This window comes from Taudactylus pleione, unplaced genomic scaffold (genome assembly GCF_031769625.1).
Source record: "Taudactylus pleione unplaced genomic scaffold, aTauple2 ptg000086l, whole genome shotgun sequence".
Classification (NCBI taxonomy): Eukaryota; Metazoa; Chordata; class Amphibia; order Anura; family Myobatrachidae; genus Taudactylus; species Taudactylus pleione.
The window spans coordinates 9875950-9896289 of NW_028284488.1; the positions used below are offsets into that span (position 1 = coordinate 9875950).

Below are 20340 nucleotides of genomic sequence, written 5' to 3' on the forward strand. Positions count from 1 at the left end.
CTTTGGTTGCTTTTGCAGTATGCTTCGGGTCATTGTCCATCTGCACTGTGAAGCGCCGTCCAATGAGTTCTGAAGCATTTGTCACATCATCAATAAATACAAGGGAACCAGTTCCATTGGCATCTTGTTTGTTTCATTTCAAAGCCATTGTGGTGGTGAATAGAGGCCAAAATATGAAAATTTGTCAATGTCCCAATATTTATGCACCTGACTGTATATGTTTATAGTTAAGGTGTGTGACTATACAGATCCACAGTGCAGAATTATAGTGTTCCATTATACCTCCAAGAGATTAACCATCACTTTAATCAATCAATAGAATAGCTGGGTCACCATTTATTAATCTGACTCTTAGGATGGCTATTGAACTCTAGTCTTCCTAGGTTGACAATCCCAACATCAGTCAAATGGAATTCTGTAGTTATAATTATGGCCTACTGTAAGCTAATTGCTTAGCCCTTCTGTACCCTCCATTCCAAATGATGCTGACCCATCTACACATAAGGATATGTCAATGTAACTTTACAGTCTCTCAAAATAAAATGACAGGAGATATATTAATTCTTACACTACTGGAGTGCTGCTCTCTCCTTCCTTGCTTCCATACTTGAGAAACTGACTTTGATCAGGAAATGCCAGCAGAAAAGCTGAAACAGAATAAAAACATTAAGGATAATATATATTATGAATACATTTGCATACTATGGAATACAAAATGTAATTTAGGTGTACGCATAAAATAGGTAGTAGTAACTGCTTATTCATCCATCCATACCAAATTATGCAAAAAGATATTTAGCTTTAGTGGGCTTTATTTATAAAACAAAAAAATGGACAAGGCACTGGGCCTGATTCAGACCCACTCACTATCTGCGTACGCTCGCTGGATGCGTATGCAAATTTGTCAAAGTAACGCCACGGGAACCGAACGCTCGCCAAGGCATAGGCATGCCCACCATATCTTAGCGAGCGGCCACTTTGTCTGAGCGTACGCCCAATCGCACAGGCAGAGCCGCCCACCAGCACACATCATCTCCAGGAAGTGTATTATATTGAGCACCATCGGATGCTAACGCAGTGCTTGCGGTTGCTTTAACCTACCACAAACATTGCGAGGAATCAGTGTAAAAAAAGGCAAGTGACGTGTACTATGACGCTGCCTGTTAATTATGCACGCCTCTAAAACGGTGTTGGAACACTCAGGTACACCTGCGTTCGCATCTCCAACCCCCCATTATTAGTGTCCTGCCCCTGTTAACACCCACAAACGGCCTCTCCTGTCACTCATTACCCTGGGCTGCCTTTGCTGGGCGAGCGAGAGGGTTGCGATCGCAGTGTGTAGTTCGCGCACACACAGAACAAAGCGTGCGCATGCACATACGCAGAACATCGGGCCGCTTGTGAACGCACAGCGCGAGCGAGCAGCTCTGAATCAGGCCCACTGTGTAAATTCCTTTTGATGGTGCGGTACACTTAAGTTTCATCCATCCAGTTGCACTTATTCTGAATCATTAGTACAACTAAAGAACGCTATATTGTCTCGATCATTAACTGGGATGGCCACAGGAACCAACGACAATGATGTCACAACTGGTTTCTGCTGGCAGACATATCGATCAACCAATTGTTAAGTGTGCATGTACAGTCACACACTTACCAAATCAGTCAGTCATCGGCCGGCTGATCCATTTACAAAGTATGCAGACCCCACATTAGGGGAAGAAGTAATCTCTTACGTGGGGTACATACTTGGCCGACCAGTTGTGACGTCATTATCGCTGGTTCCTGCAGCCAGCATATGGGTCGGTCGGTCGGTCGTCATACACACAGACAGATGTGCACAATATATCATTCAGATATATTGCATCTGCCATGCTGAATGATGTGAACCACAGATATATCGTGTGTACACACCAGCCGAAGGCTGGGACAACATGACATTCATCGGTTTTATGAATGATGTGTACCCAGCATTACTGTCCACTTCTCTCAGGAACTTGTTGTTTACTGAGGCATGGTGGTAGTTGTGTTATCTGTGTAGCAGTAATAAATCTATGGACTGCGTCTGCCATCGTGGAAAATGGCACCCCATTCTATAGAATTGCAACTGCTCTGTGATACAGTAACAAGATTCACATTTATGTGAACTTATTAGCAGTGCACAGCTCCAATTCTATGATTACTGTAATTTTAATAAGCAAGGTACAAGGCTCACAATAAAATGTGGTGTCTGTCCATTATATTTTCCCAACGTAAATAGCAATGGGTAGGCTTGTTATTGTCAGTGCCCTTGGTTTTTATTCAGGATATTTGCTGAATTGGAGCTTCCTGCAATACTTGAGGTAAAGAAATTCAACAATTCATGTATGCAGTGAAAGATACACTATCTTCTGAATGAAATATAAAGAGTTCACAGCTGCTGTCTTCTGAGTTTGCATTCACCGGCACTTCTGATTGGGAAGAGAGATAAAGATAATGGGATTTTTACTTACCTCTCTCTACAAGGTAGAGCTGAAACAGATTGGATTGGAGAGTGTCTGTCTTTAGTGTTCTCGCTTAAAGGAGCTCACTGATCTGATGACAATGTACGGGACAAACTTTCCTGTTCTTATACTTGGTGAATGTGAATACCTGCTGGAGGTCACCTTTAGCTGAGGTTTTCTGAGCGGTTTATTGGATCATTCATTAGGAAGAAAGACATTATAATAAAAAAAAAATAGGTGTCTTTTTAAGCGTTCCACTACAATAATATCTTTTTTAATCAAGTCTCAAATACATTGTCACCTTGAAAGTAAAGCTAAGAGAATCTTTAGCCATTTTCAATAAATTCTAACAGTACATCCACTGACCTTAAGTAATTAGCATTGAAAATTTTAGTTGGTCAGTGTTTTACTCTAGTGTCACGACAGCCTTACAGTATAATGTGTTTTGATAATATAAAAATGTATCCTTTATAACATACATTTAGCCAAAAGACATGCTTGCTGAGCAACATATTCAATATATATAGAAATATAGACATTAAAAATAACAAATTATTTACTATTTTCACTACTAATTATGCCTGGTATGGAACCGAGGGTGGACAAAAAAGCAGGGTCACATGGGCATGTATAACATAACAAAAGACATCTTCACTTTAATCTTTATTAGATCTTCCAACAATGCTAAAATACAACAACAAATATGAACAGCACTCACTTGGTCCAGTGCATTTGTACATGCACTAGGTTGTATATCAAATCTAAATGGCATTCTAAAAAGTTCTCCAGCACCTATGTCATCTAATAAACAAGGTGTGCCTAATGGCAAAGCGAATTTCTCATATGGTGGTCTATGGTGGTCTATTTATCAAACTAATTCTGACTTTAAAACATGCAGAGATGCCTTTTAGCACATATTTTAGACAGAAAAAAGTCCCATACAGATTTGTCTGAGCTATAAAGGAGGAGATATTGATGATAAATCCTGCTTTGTGAGTAACAGTGCTCACAGCACATGTCCCCATAGTTTTCTTTGGGGACATCCATTTTACAAGCTCCGAAAAGCTTTTCTTTTCAGAACTCGCTTGCGTTGTCTAATGCTGTTACCTATGGGGGAAGATTGGCCGGAGGAGAATCTTGCTATTATGCTCCTGTGGGCTGAAGTGACTTCATTGACTATGAATCTTTCGTTCTGAATGTGTGACTGGATGGGTCTGAACCTGGGAGTAAAGTGATATTGTAACATAAGCTCTCACATTACTTCTCATGGATAGTCAGGATGGGCTCTTATCGAATCTTGTGTCCCAAAAGTTTTTACATATTCCTTATAGTTGCATATTGTGGCAATAAGGAATATTATTTTGGGGGTATTAGCCATTGTAAAGTTGTTGGGATCAGATAAGCGCCCATTCAGGCAACTTCACAAGGCAAATACCCACCAAAAAATATTCCTTATTGCTGCGATATACAACAGTAGTGATTTTAATTTTCGTGGGCATACTAGATTTTTTAATAAATAGCTTCCATGGAATGGAACTGATTTTTTCACAAATAATTACCTCTAAAATTCCCAGCTGTCAACTCTGCATGACACCTATGAAAAGTTATCTGTGCCTGTTGGGATTTCTGGAAGCCCATGATCAAAGGGATATTTTGTAGAATCTAGAGTTTCTGGGTCTGAGTTGAACGTACTTTTTGCCTGCTGTTGAAGTGTATCTTGCAGGTCAATCACATCTACACTTGCAGAACGACTGAAGAGGCTTGACTGGGTTGTAACATTGCATTCCCAGAGCAGAGCTCAGTGAGGGTGTGTCAGCGCAACTGCGGTCAATGCATAGTTGGACGTAATCCTAAAGACGCCTGCTACCAGGTGTATCTTTTGCACCTACAGTATTATAGTATAGGGGCAGGATAATGACTATTACCAAATCAGGCATACGGATAGGGGTTGGTCAACCGCAAGATGCATATTTTCATCTGTGCACGCAATGTGGAAGGACATACTTGACATCCAATCTCTGTCCAATTCAGTATTAGGTCCTCTTTGTGTAGTCAATACTTTTAGGAGTCTATTAATTATGTTAATTAACGGGGTTTAGAACGAAGCCCGATAATTAAAATACTGTGGCAGGTGGGGAGTTTGACTGGGGCGGTACACCTGTCAAACCGTAACGCAGGTGTCCTAAGGCGAGCTCAGGGAGGACAGAAACCTCCCGTGGAGCAGAAGCCATCTCCTGCTTTACCTTTTTGTTGAAAGGCCCCAAAACTTAATTTCTACAAAAGTAGGTGAACGAATAGACTCCTAAGCCTCTGTTTTCTATATTCACCTGATATGAACGTGTTTTTCCCTCTTAGATCTCAGATGCATTTATTAAGTATTTATGAATAATGTATACATGACTACAAACCTGTTAATAGTCATAGGCAATTTTTAGATATGATTTATGCTTTACAGAATGGAGACAAGCAAGTGGAGCACGAATGATACTGCAAGATGAAGATATTACAACAAAAATAGAGAATGACTGGAAGAGACTCAATGTAATTGCACACTATCAGGTAGGGGAAACATGCTGCTCATTTGCAACCTTGTAAAAAATGTTTATTTCACGTGTATTAAAGAAAATGTTAGCACCTCTGATCAAATACATTTGTTTCCATATTTCTTTACATTATGTTTGTTCATATGAAATCTGAAAATGTATCTTTACCTTTGTCCTTTTTTAAATTTTTATAAAATCTTTGTTATCTGTTTCTTATAAACACTGAAGAACCATTTTCTTAGCTAATCAAATTCTTGTCCAGTCATTTTTTATCATACTGTATAGTAAGCTTCATAATCTATTGTCTTTGCTAATTCTTTAAAAGAATGTAAGATACATTTCAGTGCCCCCATTTTTTACACCATGTAGTAGCTTTGGGTGTTGGTTTGTTATATTACAATCAAATCCACTGTGTATTTCTACATCTGTGGACCGACAAGTAGTTAAGATCGATCTCATATCTGTTGTAACATGTATGTAGGTATGTATTAAACTGTATGTTGTCTCCACCAAATTGCACTAATTGATCTGCATTGGAGTTGCTACTCTGCCAGTGCACCAAACATCTAGATCACTTTTGTCAAATTTGACTACACATGTGCTAAATTTTGCATATGTAGGCAGTCTGTTTGGGCTACTCTACAGTCATATTTTTCAAGGTCTACATTGGGTCATAACAGCAAATCAACTCCATTTATTGGAGGGGGTGTGTGAGCAAGTGGACCAATGAACAGCCAGGAATTTGTGATTGATCCCTGGCTTTTGATTTTACAGTACAGTATGTGTTAATGCAGCTTTAAGGATGGTAGTTTTATCAAACATAACTCATATTTTTTTTTATTCCCAGCAATTAAAAAACAAATTTTTAACTTTCTCATTAATGAGACCGCATACAGTATATATGAGCGTAGGTGTACAGAAAAGAATATTATTGTCAACTTTCCATTAATTTAAGTAAAAGAAGCTAAAAAAAACCCCTACAATACTGTATTCATTTAGGCACGGTAATAAACCATCAAATTATGTTATTTAGAAGTTATTTTGGTTTTCCAGAAAGATAATTAAATGACCTGTGTCCAGTGGCGCCTCCCAGTCCAAAATTCAAATAGGGGATCTACACTAACTGCCACCCCAAATGCTGCCAACATCACTGGCCGTGACTTAAGGTGCGTACACACTGGGCGATAAAGTGGACGACTGAACGATAACGATATCGTTATCGTTCAGTCGTCCACTTTATCGTCCATTTTTAAGCCCAAAAAGATGAACGATAACGACGACGCGCGTTCCCGCGGGTCGTTCGTCATCATCGTTCATCGGGCTGACATGCAGGCCAACCTGACGATGTCGTCAGGTTGCTGCATGTCAGGGAATGGGGGACAGAGCCCGGCGCTGAACGATATTGTTAATGATATCGTTCAGCGGGTGTGCGCAATGTCATGAACAACATTGAGCACACCCTGCCGGGGACACACTAGACGATATCGCTCAGGGAGCATATCGTCTAGTGTGTATGCACCTTTACAGGCAGTTGGTGTGACTCCCCTATTTGGATATACTACGCTACAGCCCCACCTCTTTAGCCACCACTGCCTGTGTCTCTCCAGTTATTGTCAAGCTATAAGCAGTGCTATTTTCAACAGGAACTCAGGAGCTCATTCAGACCCTCTCGGTAGATGCATTCGCTCGCTCCCAGCATATGCAAATATAATGCACGCCCAGCAAGGCAGGCGATCGTACAGCAAGGCAGTAGCACGCCCACTAGACTTTTGTAACTTTAATGTCCCTCCTGTCTGGCTAGGTGTAATATAACTGGATATAATGCCCTTTCTGTCTGGCTAGGTGTACTATAACTGGATATAATGCCCTTTCTGTCTGGCTAGGTGTACTATAACTGGATATAATGCCCTTTATGTCTGGCTAGGTGTACTATAACTGGATATAATGCCCTTTCTGTCTGGCTAGGTGTAGTATAACTGGATATAATGCCCTTTCTGTCTGGCTAGGTGTACTATAACTGGATATAATGCCCTTTCTGTCTGGCTAGGTGTACTATAACTGGATATAATGCCCTTTCTGTCTGGCTAGGTGTACTATAACTGGATATAATGCCCTTTCTGTCTGGCTAGGTGTACTATAACTGGATATAATGCCCTTTCTGTCTGGCTAGGTGTACTATAACTGGATATAATGCCCTTTCTGTCTGGCTAGGTGTACTATAACTGGACGTAATGCCCTTCCTGTCTGGCTGGGTGCAATAATGCCCCTCATGTGTGGCTAGGTATAATATAACTGGATGTAATGCCCCTCCTACCTGGCTAGGTGTACTATAACTGGATGTAATGCCTTTCCTACCTCGCTAGATGTAATATAACTGGATGTATTGGCCATCCTGACTGACTAGGTGTAATATAACTGGATGTAATGCCTCTGCTACCTGGCTAGATGTAATGTAACTGGATGTATTGCCCCTCCTGACTGGCTAGGTGTAATTTAACTGGAAACAATGCCTCTCCTACCTGTCTAGGTGTAATATAACTGGATGTAATGCCACCCCTGCCTTGCTCGGTGTAATATAACTGGAAATAATGCAAGTCCTGCCTGACTAGGTGTACCAGCAGCAGAGCCGTAACTAGACTTGTTGGTGCCCTGTGCCAAAGAAAGTATTGGCAACCCCCCCCTCCTCATTTTTTAAATAGGGACATAACATAGTGCACCTGAAAAAAGGCCATAACCTCATGGGGAAGGGCCAGGGAAGAATTATGAGAGGCCAGGAGATACTGGGGATAAAAGAAGAGGAAGCCACAAGTGAGATTAATAATAAACAGGAAAATTGAAAGGCCCAAACAGTGCCCCCTGCCCTGCGGTGCCCTGTGCCATGGCACTGGTCACACTACCCTAGTTACGGCCCTGACCAGAAGTAATGGCCCTCCTGCTTGGCTAGGTATAATTTAACTACATGTAATGCACCTCCTGTCTGGCTCGGTGTAATATGACTGGAAATAATGCCCCTCCTGTGTGGCTAGGTGTAATTCAACTATATGTAATTCCCATCCTGTCTAGCTAAGTGTAATATAACTACCTTAAAAGGTCTCTCATGCCTGGCTAGGTGTATTATTATAATGTACATGACTGACAATTTATTAATATAAAAGCTTAGGGTAGTAAAGTTAGAGCGACAAGTGAGGAAAATGAGGAGAGCTGTGGAGTTTAGAATAGACTGAAGAGGGGTATAGCAGGAGTTCAGCTGTCCGGGGAGGAGTAGGTTACAGTAGTTGAGGCAATAGATTATAATGCCCCAGATGAGAGTTTTGGCGTATTGTCTAGGTCAAAGTGATAGTTAATAATGTAAGAGGTAGGTTCATTTATTTTTTAAATCCCGTTCTAAAATATGGAATTATACTTTACCCACTGTAAACACTTTAAATCCTAGTATGAGAAAAGTGTTATATAAATATTATTATTATTATTATTATTAATAAAGATCGATTGAAGGATTATGTTCTTGATTTAACCATGACACAAATATATTAGATTAGAGCTCATGTAAATATATGCATTTCTCTCTTATGATTTTTTGATAAATATTATACAAAAATATATATTTTTTTATTCATTTACAAGGTGTATCAATCTATGAAGCTATAGTGTAAATGGGAGCAACATGCCTTTAGGATGGTTGCATATTAAAGAAGATTGCTAAAAATTAAACCAGTGTCCAAAGATGGAAAGAAAATGGGATGCACAAGGGCAGTAGTTGAAGGAGAGGAACACGGACAATTTTTGCTATATAACAGAGATAAGCTCTCCCTTGTTACCCAGCTGCCAATCATCCACAATGGCCTCTCTTCCACATACTGCTGGCATTGTCTGTCCACTGCCTCCGGCAGCCTATAGACTGATACAGATCTAACTCTTTTCATTTACGTGCAAATAACTTTAGAGATAAGCTAGCCAGCCTCTCAAAAAAGAGCCCAGGGTTCTCTTTAGGCACTACCACTAAATTAAATGTCAGGGTGTTTTCTATTGGCATAGGGTGGAAATCTAGGAGAGAAGATTAGAAAGTGATTACTGTCAGATGTGAATTTATAAGGAATTATGGTAATTCCTTAGAGGTTCAGTGGAGTATATTCTCCTTAACAAAACTGATATTACAGAATATTACATTAATACTGTATGACATAAATGATCTCTATAATAAGCTAACCAAATGTATAATCATACATTTAATTCCATAGGAGCATGTTTGGACCTCTTCTATCATGCAAACAACTATACAACAAACATGTATGATTGCTTTTTATCACCCATTTTTCTGTAATTAAAACAACATACAAAACTTTGAGCCTGTGTATACAGTATGTGTGTGTGTGTGTGTGTGTGTGTGTATATATATATATATATATATATATATTAGGGATGTGCAGGCTCGGATAGGTTCGAGTTTGCACGTTGAGTTCGGATTTTTCCCTCCATTATCATCTTACATGGACGAACATGGACGAACATCATCATTCCTGGATAAAAGTCCAGGAATGATGATGTTCGTCCATGTAAGATGACGTTTAGCCTCTTTCTGAGTTCCGTTTTTTTGGAGGGAAAAATCCGAACTCAACGTGCAAACTCGAACCTATCCGAGCCTGCACATCCCTAATATATTTATATATGTAAAGTACATCAGGGACAGACCAAGGGAAATGTTTTTACAATGTATTATTATTAAATAGTGTCCACAGTACTGTGTAGGATAAATACAAAGTAACAGTCAAACTTGTAATATCATAAATAAAGTACAGTAAATGTAACTTGACACAACACAGATCAATAAACCAACTATACCCAATAAAAGTCAAGCATAGAGTTTCAGAGTCTCTGAATAGGACTTAGACAAGGGATAGGGAGCATGGGTAGTTCTAGGGGTCAAACATGGGGACAGAGAGCCCTGCTGTGAGAGCTTTTAAAATACTACGATGAGAGATGAACGTTGGAGAGTGAGCTGGAGAGGAGAGAAGGTCAGGGGAGGAGATAAGAGTGGAGATTTAGGTGAATCTTTTATGTCAGCAGTTCTTCCCTCCATTAACAGCCTTTTGGTCCAGCCTCACTCACTGCTAACCACCTTCATCACTTGAAAATATAAACTACTATGCTAATTAAAATAATCTTTTTTTCTTTTTTTTCTAGTTCCTATGTTATTTCTGTATCAGCAGTAAGCATTTTTTTACGGTACATTTGTTACAAATACAGTTTGTATTCTAGAGCAGTTATCACAGTGATCTATTGATCATTATTTTTAGAAGCCTTCAAGTTGACATCAGGATCCACAGAATACACTGGTGAGGAATGCACCTCTGCTCAGTGACATTCAGTACAGCCCCTTAATGTGCATATGCAGTTAAGCAGTGCACTTTGGTAGAACATATTGTGCAGCCTTATGTACAGTATGTGATGATGGGATTCACACACAAGGGTCTGAAGTTATTTGACACTTGTGTGGCATCCTCTGGAGACATACATATTTTCCCATCATGATAATTTTAGTACATTACTGAAAAGAAATGGTGTATATATACACAATTTCTTTTTTCAATATTGTATTTGTAGTTTGGCAGTAAAGACCTTCCAGTATCCAGGAAAGCAACATAAACAATCCTAGACACACTGAAACATCCTAGGGAAAGGAGCGCAGTGCATCCCATGTCTATGCTGCTATGATCATTTTTGTGTATTACTGTAGCATCTTCAAGGCTAAAATAAAGTTTGCAGATGGTTAGTAGGACCCCAAGATAATAACCTAAGATTCTAAATATACAAAAGTTATCCAGTGATAAAATATAACAAAGGTTCTGATTGATGTTTGTGCCATACAAATATGTTGGTGGAAAGATATGTCATATAATAGTGTGATTAAAGTGTACAGATATTTTGAAGAATGTAGAAAAAGCATAAAGGGCTTCATTTTACTCTCATGTTGCCATTAGGGATCCAGATCCTTGTGATAGGTCGGACCGGGTCAGGGTTGTCTTAACAGCAGTGTGGGCCTTGGGCAAAGCAATGCACTGGGGCCCCTACCCACCCATTCACGGGAAAAAATGTAAATGGTGAATAAAATGAAACCCTCCTGCATGCCCATCAGACCTCCCACACATGCAGAGAGACTCTGTCTGACTGGTCTGAAGCCGGCGGATGAAGTGAAACTGGGACTGAGGTGAGTACTCGTCACCAGGGGGGGGGAGGGGGGAGGTTACATCAGAATACAGGCCGGCTTATAAAAATATCACAAATTTACCAACTGGCCGTGGCTGCAGGGGAGTGGGTTGGCAGGCCCCTACAAGCTTCGGGCCCTTGGGCAGCTGCCCAACAAGCCCAATAGAAGAGATAGCCCTGCACTAGGTCAACGGGGTCTGACAATTGGTTGGTAAGTACATATACACTTACCAATCATCCGCCCGATGTGTTGGGCCTGACAACTGGGAGGGCATTTAAATTTCCCGCCCAGTTGAACTGTCACTCGTCGCCTGGTCCCTGCAGCATGTGTACAGATCAGCAGGTTGCCCGTACACACCAGCAGTGCACCGATATATCTGCAGATATATCTGCCATCTTCTGTGCTGCACATCGGATGTGATATTGTATGTCTGTGAACCTCCACAGACATATTGGAGGTGCACACCCGCCGACGCACTCTTGATATATCAGCTGTTTGATTGAACGACCGATATATCGCCCAGTGTGTACCCAGCTTAAGTAGACATGATCCTGTGGCTGTGATGGGGTTTTTACTGTGGTTTGTCTGTCTTTTGAATTGCTAATAGCACAATCTCCTGTACACCACCCATTGCCCTCTGATAACATCCTGTATAGAACATGTAAAAATTGCATATTTAGAGGACTTCAGGGGGTAAATTTACTAAAGTGAGAGTTTTTTAGAAGTGAGTTTTAGAAGAGATGTTGCCCATAGCAACCAATCAGATTCTAGCTATTATCTTCTAGAAGGTGCTAGTTAAATGTGAAGTAGAATCTGATTGGTTGCTATGGGCAACATCAATTCTAAAACTCACTTCTAAAAATTCTCACTTTAGTAAATCTACCCCCAGGAGTCAAAGCAAAAGCTGATTCCTGCTGTGTGTCAACCTCTGGTACCAGGCCTAATACAGCAGCATAGTTCAGCAAGATTAAATGTATTACTGCTTTCAATCAATGGGATTATCAGTTAAGCAATAATAACATCAAAATCACATTCTTTAGCGGTCTATTATTTTGACATTTCCCTTTATTACACTGTGCTATGGCTGAGACATTTTGTTATACAGAACAACACATAAACAGGTTATAATTTATTTTGTCATTGAACACCTTGGCAATATTCATTTAAATAAGATATCTGCACAATATACAATTGTGTAATAAAATGTACATTTTAAGAGCAGTATATCCTATAAATTCTATCTGTTTAATTAATGTGCACCTGTATCTTGGAAATCAGTAGACATACTATTTTTCATTACTATATATACCAATGACTTTCATGTAATGTACACACTGCTTCTTTTAAACTAGCTCAGACTGCAACCATAATACATATGCCATTACTCATCTACATTGGGGAAGGGGGACATCTGTACTAGTGACTAATGGTGATAGCAAATTCATTTCTTTATAGGACCTCAATTTAATTGGCACTATTCTCACTCATGGGAAAATCATAATCCACATGGTCTCAAAATATCTATTCATTCCGGTTAAATGTTTAATAATTGCCATGAAACAAATAGTAAATGAATAGTAACCTTGTGGAATAATGCTTTAAAAAAGCAATAGAACACTTCAAGTCCCATCGATATGTGGTGTTTAAATGACTAAAGGTGCATACACACGGAGCGAAAAATCATTACGATATGAACGATAACAATATCGTTCAATGATATATCGTTCATATAGTTCAATGTGTATGCAACCAACGATGCGCGCTCCCACTGGACGATAACGATATCGTCCATCGGCCATTCAAACATGCAATATCGGGGCAATATCGTTATATTCCCTATAGGGATCCACGATTGTTGGTCGTTGGTAATATCATTGGTGTGTGGATGAACAATATCGTTCATCCAGCACACCAGGAATTTCAAGGGAGATCGTTCAGCGATATCATTCGCTGAACAGATCGTCCCGTGTGTATGCACCTTAAAGCCACACAGTGTAATACCATATAAGAAATTACTAAAATTAGCCTCAAATGTTTATCGGAAAACCTAGGCATTCTCTTGTCACCAAGCCTATATAAGCTGAAACACATATGCAACCCAAAGTGATCATTTTGAATTTTCATGACAGGTCAAACTTGACTCAAGATGGGAAATCTTGTCAACCAAAGACCATATTTAGGGGCGGTTTTAGGGGAAAGCTGCCCCTAGGCACAATATTATTGGATGTCTGCTCTCCTCTTTTTTCTCCGGATTCTGGCGAGGCTTAACCCCTTCCAGCTACCTGGAGGTTTTTTTTGTCCTTTTGCAGGCGTCTCATCATGGGCTAAGAAATTCCTTTTCCGTACTCCTGGATTGCACATGGAATACTCCTGAGACTCTCCCTAATACAAAAGCATTCTTAAGGGTTCCTGGACTGCATATGCGTTTCTGAGACTCCTCCTGGTTTATCACAGGGATGTAATCTCTGTTCTGTCTCAACAAAAATCTGTGGCTGAATTAGGGCACTGGAATACTCAGGTGGACTGCTTGCCGCCTCCAGCTAGTGGCACCCTCACATGCCTATTGGGAAATCCAGCACAGACCATATTGAAATAAGTTTTTGCCCATTACTGGACGGATGAGATTGAGTCCTCATGGTCCCTTTGTTCTGCATCCCCACCCAGTAAACACCAAATTGTACTGTGAATCTGGTGAAAATAAAGTAAGATAACAGTTTGCTAAGATTCACATATATGTTTATTTTTCAACAGGTCCTAGATGGCTCAGTGGTTGCATTAATATCGAAGCAAGTCACAGCTTACAATGCAGTAAATAATTCTACAGTATCCAGGACATCTGCCAGTAGATATGGTGAGAAACTTTTTGTGGTCTTGAATATAAATGAGCGATGATTACATGGTATGGATAATAATATGTACAAAAGAGAAAAATGCTTGAAGTTCGCAAACAGTATTTTATTTACATATCTTACTTACGAATTGTATTTAAACCTTTTAGTGTCCAAATTTGAGTCTACATTGCTGACCACGGAGTCTGACATGAAGGACAAACATCACTATTATTTTATTTTATTAACATTGTATGTGTGTTCTTTTCATATGTTAAAAAGTGTCTGACTTTAGATCTATGGTTTATACTGAAACCTGAATTTCTGTTAATTTAACATAACAGAAAATCTACAATTACAAACTACTAATTTTTCCGAGGAGTCGGCTGCGTTAAACTATATGTTTAAGATTAATAAATGATGTGAACTTCTAGAAAGGAACATGTAAAATCCTACCCATGACTGAGTTCTTGTCACACACTATTACACTGAGCAATTTTATTTTATCTTTTTGCTGTAAACTGTGCCAGGCATCATTATTTCTTAGCATCACACAACAGACTTATCTGCTTGAAGCAAAGACACAATTACACAAGCTTGGGTGATGTTTGTATTAGGATCAGGGTGTGAGACATTGATTCAGTGCACTTTGGTTGTTCTTGTTGTGCCACGTTAAATTACCGGGAAGAGGCACAAACTGCCAGGAGAATACCCATCAGATGCCCAAACCAGGCTCAGTTTGCTGGAATATTAATTGACTATGACAGTAGCTATTATCCACTTTGATTTGTTATACAGTATGAGTGTAATGCTCGTACAGTGGATAGTAAATGTCAATTTCAATGCAGTTTTCTCGTATGATAGCTAACACAAGTTTTATGTCCTTTACTACTCATGGATAAAATGAGTTTGATTGCAGAAAGCAATATAAAATGTGTGCACCGGTAGCTTTCATTTACATTGTTGTTATGTTTTCCATCATAATGTTTAAGATCTTTTTACACAATAAGAAGGGTGGACCATTTTTCTAATATCACATTTACAACATGGCAGCAATAGAGGTGGTTCTGTTCACAGGTACCAAATACTGCAAGTTACTTTCATACTTAAGAATATGTGGTGGATGCCACAGTTGTGGTTATTCCATGAGCTGGCTATCGTATTTCTGCTGAAGATGGAAGAGATTTTATGGAAATGTTACTCAGGGTGGAGCTTACTTTAACTGTACTGGCACACATCCACTTGCAGACATGAAAACGACTGCACGATTATAACATTGTAATCGTGCAGTCGTTTGTCAATCTGTGCTGTGCCATATACTGAACGTTCAGTCATTCAGTGTAAGCACATGAATCATCCACTACCATGCTCAACCTGACGTTATTGTCAGGTTCTACAGCATTTTCGTGCGATGATTGATGTCGTTTTCGACATAAAAGTGCACGATTATTGAGCGATTGCACAATTACGATGTCATAATCGTGCAATCGCTCAGTATTATCGCTAAGTGAATGTGTGCCTTTAGTTTTGCTACTTATACAGTAAGGTGAAAATGGCATTGCGTGTTTTGTATATATTGTAAAGTCTTTGGGGTTTTTATATACATTTGATTATATGTATTGCTTTGTTTGTTTCAAAAATCCATGAAAAGCTTTGGTTAAGTGTGTAAAGTAGTGAAGACTTAGGGGGTCATTCAGACCCGCTCGCGAGTGGCAGTACGCTCGCAAGCGGGTCGATGTTCCCCACTGCGCATGCGCACGACGGAGGGAGCTCCTTCGTGCGCATGCGCGAGACCCGGGGAGCGACGGGCTTTCCATCACTCCGGGTCTCGCACCAAAGGGGGCATGCTGTCTATGTTGATTGACAGCACACCCCCTTTGGTGGGCGTGCCGGGGGCGTGCCTGCCAGACGGAGGCATTCCCATAGGAACGCCTACCGTCTGAAGCCGGCCCCACTGACATCACTAGTGATGTCAGTGGGAGTGATTTTGGCTCTGATAGAGCCAAAATCACTCCAGGGCTTGTGGCAGGGAGACCCTACCGCAGGATCTCCGTCGCAAGTCCGATGGTCGCGAATGGTCAAGACCATCGCGACCATCTTTTTGGCCGCTCGCATATGCTGTGGGTGGTCACCCACAGCTATGCGAGCGGCCAGGAGGCCGCTCCATTTTCATGGAGGAGGGCCCTGATTCAGAGCGAGCGCTCTGGTCAGAGCGTTCAGCTCTGAATCAGGCCCTTAATGCTCTCAATTATTTGTATACCTCCCCTACAGAAGGAAGACTTTATCACTTTTACACTGCCCCTGAAAGTTTGCCATTGTGTGTCGCAAAGTCTGCAGCACTGCTCCAACAAGAATGGCTCCCTATATTTCTTTAACACAACTATTAAATTGTTTGTAAAAAGAATCCAGGAGAACCTACAAGCTAGCTATTACTGACACACTATGTCTGAAAACATCTTAAGGATCATTAGGTTCTGCTTTTAAACCCCCAACCTCTTTGCTAAGACTGCCACTTACAAGACCAAATGTAATGAGGCATTCGTGATGTCAACATATCTGCACAGAGAGCTTGGCTGAACTTTTCAATTAATCTCCTCTGGTACATTAACCCACTGACTGAAACAAAGTTTTTTCCCTATTTACTAAGAGAGCTACTGAACAAAATATTGGTCTCTTGCCTTCTTTCAGTATCTGCCACGTGATGAGTCAGGGTTCAGTGCCAACTACTGTATGCTCCCATTCATGAATACCATTTTACAATTATATCCACTGTCTATGGGAGGTGTAGGTTGCATTCAAAAACATTACATCTAGGAGTTGTTTACAGTTTTGTACATAACTGCAGAGTTTAGTAGTATAATGTCATGATTATTGTCCTAAAAATTATTTGTTTGTAAAAGCTGATTTGAACCTTGCATCACTGGGATTGTTTATGTAACAAAATGATTGACATGCAATACCCATGCTAGTATAGGTATTTCAGCTGCATTACAGTACATAAAACATAATAGGGTCATTTTTAGTGATGTCATAGCAAGCTTAAATAGCACCCTGTTCATTACCCCTAACAGCTGTCAATGAGTTTCTGCTTTTTGCAGTAGAGGGAGGAAATATCTATCTATCTATCTATCTATCTATCTATCTATCTATATATATATCATCTATCTATCTATCTATCTATCTATCTATCAACATACACAGGTGATTGACACTCACTCCTAATAGTCCATAATATAGCGCCCGGTGCCCTCGTAATCCATAGGATCCCTATATAGACAGAAGTGGTGCGTGCAAATATTGAAGCTACGCGTGCCGGAGCACTTCTGTACATATTTATTAGTGTTGGATTACCTCTTTGGGCCTCATTCAGAGATGTACGCAAACCCAATGGTAACACCACCGACAATGGGAGCACTGCGCATGTGCAGGATGTATACTGAACATGTGCAGGCCTCCACCTGCGAGTTCGCTCACACTGCTCCCTAACTGCAGCATGATTGACATGCTGCAGCTATTTGGGGGCAGGGGAGGGGCTGGCAACGGGGGGCATTTTACAAATTGGAAGCATGTTGCCCCTATATTGTAGGATTGCCAAGGCCAGGGTCTACATCTTACAATGTAGATTTCCTAGCCTTGTCTGAGCAGTTCCGTTGTCCATTCTGAGTAAGCTTAAACTTACTCAGGTGGGTGATGACTGTGGCCAATCATGATCCAATGCTGCATCAGACGCATCACTTGGCTCTGCAATGATGGCCTCCTGCTGCATTAGCATATGTTAGCATCGCTACTGTGGTCAAAGACGCAGCAGTGATGCTAACAGCGTCAATCTCTGAATCAGACCCTTTGTCATGAAATATTATTATATATAGTGTCTACAAAAACTTCTGCCATAAACATCTGATATAATTAATATCCTCACTGTGGCAGCTAGCACAAGTTATTTACGATGGAGTTGGATAAAGCATAGGGTCTGTTCCCCCTACTGTGATATAATTTCTTGGCTACCCCAAATTTATACTCCATTAGTTCAGCAGCAGTGTAACATGTAAACAATGCTAAGTTGGTATTAAGTAACAGTGTGTCAAGAAAACATGCTCCACACAAAACATACCCCACACAATTACAGTGACACAAGGCAGGATGGAGCCATAGTTTCCCTTCAAGGTTCCATAAGTTTGTTTGAAGATGGTCTTTTACATACCACTTTTGTCAGGGCCATAGGGAGGGGCAGCACAGTCATTGCACCACAACCCCTACATCTAGTTAGCAAGGTGCCAGGAACGGTACCCTGTGGCCAGTGGCGCTGCCTCAGTGCTGCCTGGAGTATCCAAATGATGCTCCAGGCACACACGCTGCAATGTGTAGACACCCAAAGCATCCAGACAGCTCTCCGCTTTCTAGTGCCACCACCACCGTCTTGTGTGATGTCACAGGATTGGGTGTGGGGCCGGCACAGGGGGCAGTGAGTCCTGCACAGTTATTTGTGTTACTATCTCTATGTGAGCTTTATTAAGAAATGGAAGGGAACATTCTTTGCAGATTAGTTGGGCCTGGTTCTGAGTAACATGCGGATGTGAATATATTGCTAAGGGCGTGCTAATGTGACTATGCACATGTATTTCTGCATACAGTCGCACACCTACTGTGTTTCCCTCATGCAGGCACAGCTGCCATCACTAGTATTAGCACTTACACCTACGCTATGCTGGGTGCAAGAGATACACCTGAAACAGGTGCCTTCTCAGTATACTAACAACTCAGAACATGACACAACTCTAGCAACATGCCATGACACTCACATGACACTCACATGACACTCACATGACACAGTTCTCTCCCTGCAAATGTCCAGTTTCCACCCAGTTGACACCATGAAATGCCCATTTCATGTCCATATAGAGGTGTATGTATGCTGCTATGGCCATGTGCAGTTGATAAGAAGTGGATACATAATTTGCAGTAAGTGGTTTTTTTTTCTTATCAGTGTAATAAATGGCAATAAAAATCGGTCTTATCACTACATATTAAATGCATAGACCCCTTACTGAGCAGTTACAATATGATTGTGATACAAAGGAAAAAACTATATGACGATATTACTGTGAAATACTGCAGAACAGGACATCAAAAATTAAATGCAATTTGGCTTAAGAAATACGTTTTAATGAATAATTAGATTTTCATAGTCTATTTTGCTTGTTGAACATCTTTTAATTTAGTGCTTTCTCACTCATAAGTGCACTCAGTGGGCTCAGTTACATTTCATACATCAGTTGCTTTAGAATGTATCAAGGCTATAGCTTGGGAAATGACTTATTTGTAGTTGTGTACAACTAGCAACATATAGTACAAACGCAGGTTCCTTGTTACCACTTCTCCAGGAACACGGACATTCTAATTCTTCCCCCGATGCAGATAACAGAAATACTGCAGTCACTTAATCTCCTGGGGAGCAGCAACCACTGATGCGAATGAGCCAAGAAGTCTCATTAATATTAATTTCTGAAGTGTTACTGCAATTAATGAAAGACACTGTGACCTTTTCAAAGATATTTTCCCCTTACAATCCTTGTTATTGCCAAGTTGGGGAAAAAGTTGGAGGATGAGAAATAATCATTAATTTCCATATACAGCAGTCGGTGTGTAAATGAACATGACACTTACCCGGTAATTATAATGAAGCTCAGGATGCATTAACAGTGCACTTTAAGTCAATGTGAGAATCATCAGTAATGTTGCTGTGTGTTAATAACCATATAAAATACATCATTAAACATGGTTAAACTTTACAGGAGTGTAATTAGCAGTATTAATTTTATTCAGCCGAGCAGTGCCATAATAAATACAGCAGTGGGTGCTTCCCCATTTTTGTATAATGACCTCGCTGCATTGGGATGTACTGTACTGTATGAATCCTTCAATTAGGCTATAAGTGTCTTCTTGTTTTATTATTGCCCTTTTGAAGGTCTGAGGAAGGAAAGTGTTCTGAAATTATGAATTGTCATACCTACAGTTGTAAAGAAATGTAGAGGTTATATGATTCAATGGGGTTAAAATCGCATCCAGTGCCTCATTTATAATGTCCTCACTAATCTTGCGCAAATCAGGACAGCCATATATTGTACTGTAGCACAGGGCTTTCCTAAAAATCTCGCACAGGTGTGGTCATTTACCAATAAATAACAGCATTGTGCAAATGCTACATTGTGTTCCCTGTCATCATATAGGGGTAGATGTATGAAGCAGTGAAAAGAGTGGAGAAGTGTGAGAGTGGAGAAGTT

The 20340-nt window shown here is 40.3% G+C and overlaps 1 protein-coding gene across 1 annotated transcript in view; it reads left to right on the forward strand.

Annotated features, from left to right (window-relative positions):
* PLXNA4 (plexin A4) overlaps positions 1-20340 on the forward strand; it is a 774189-nt gene that overhangs the window by 712664 nt on the left and 41185 nt on the right. The window contains exons 26-27 of the mRNA XM_088468696.1: positions 4939-5042; positions 13983-14082. Of these exons, the coding sequence (XP_088324822.1) occupies positions 4939-5042; positions 13983-14082 (204 nt within the window). The remainder of the gene's footprint in view (positions 1-4938; positions 5043-13982; positions 14083-20340) is intronic.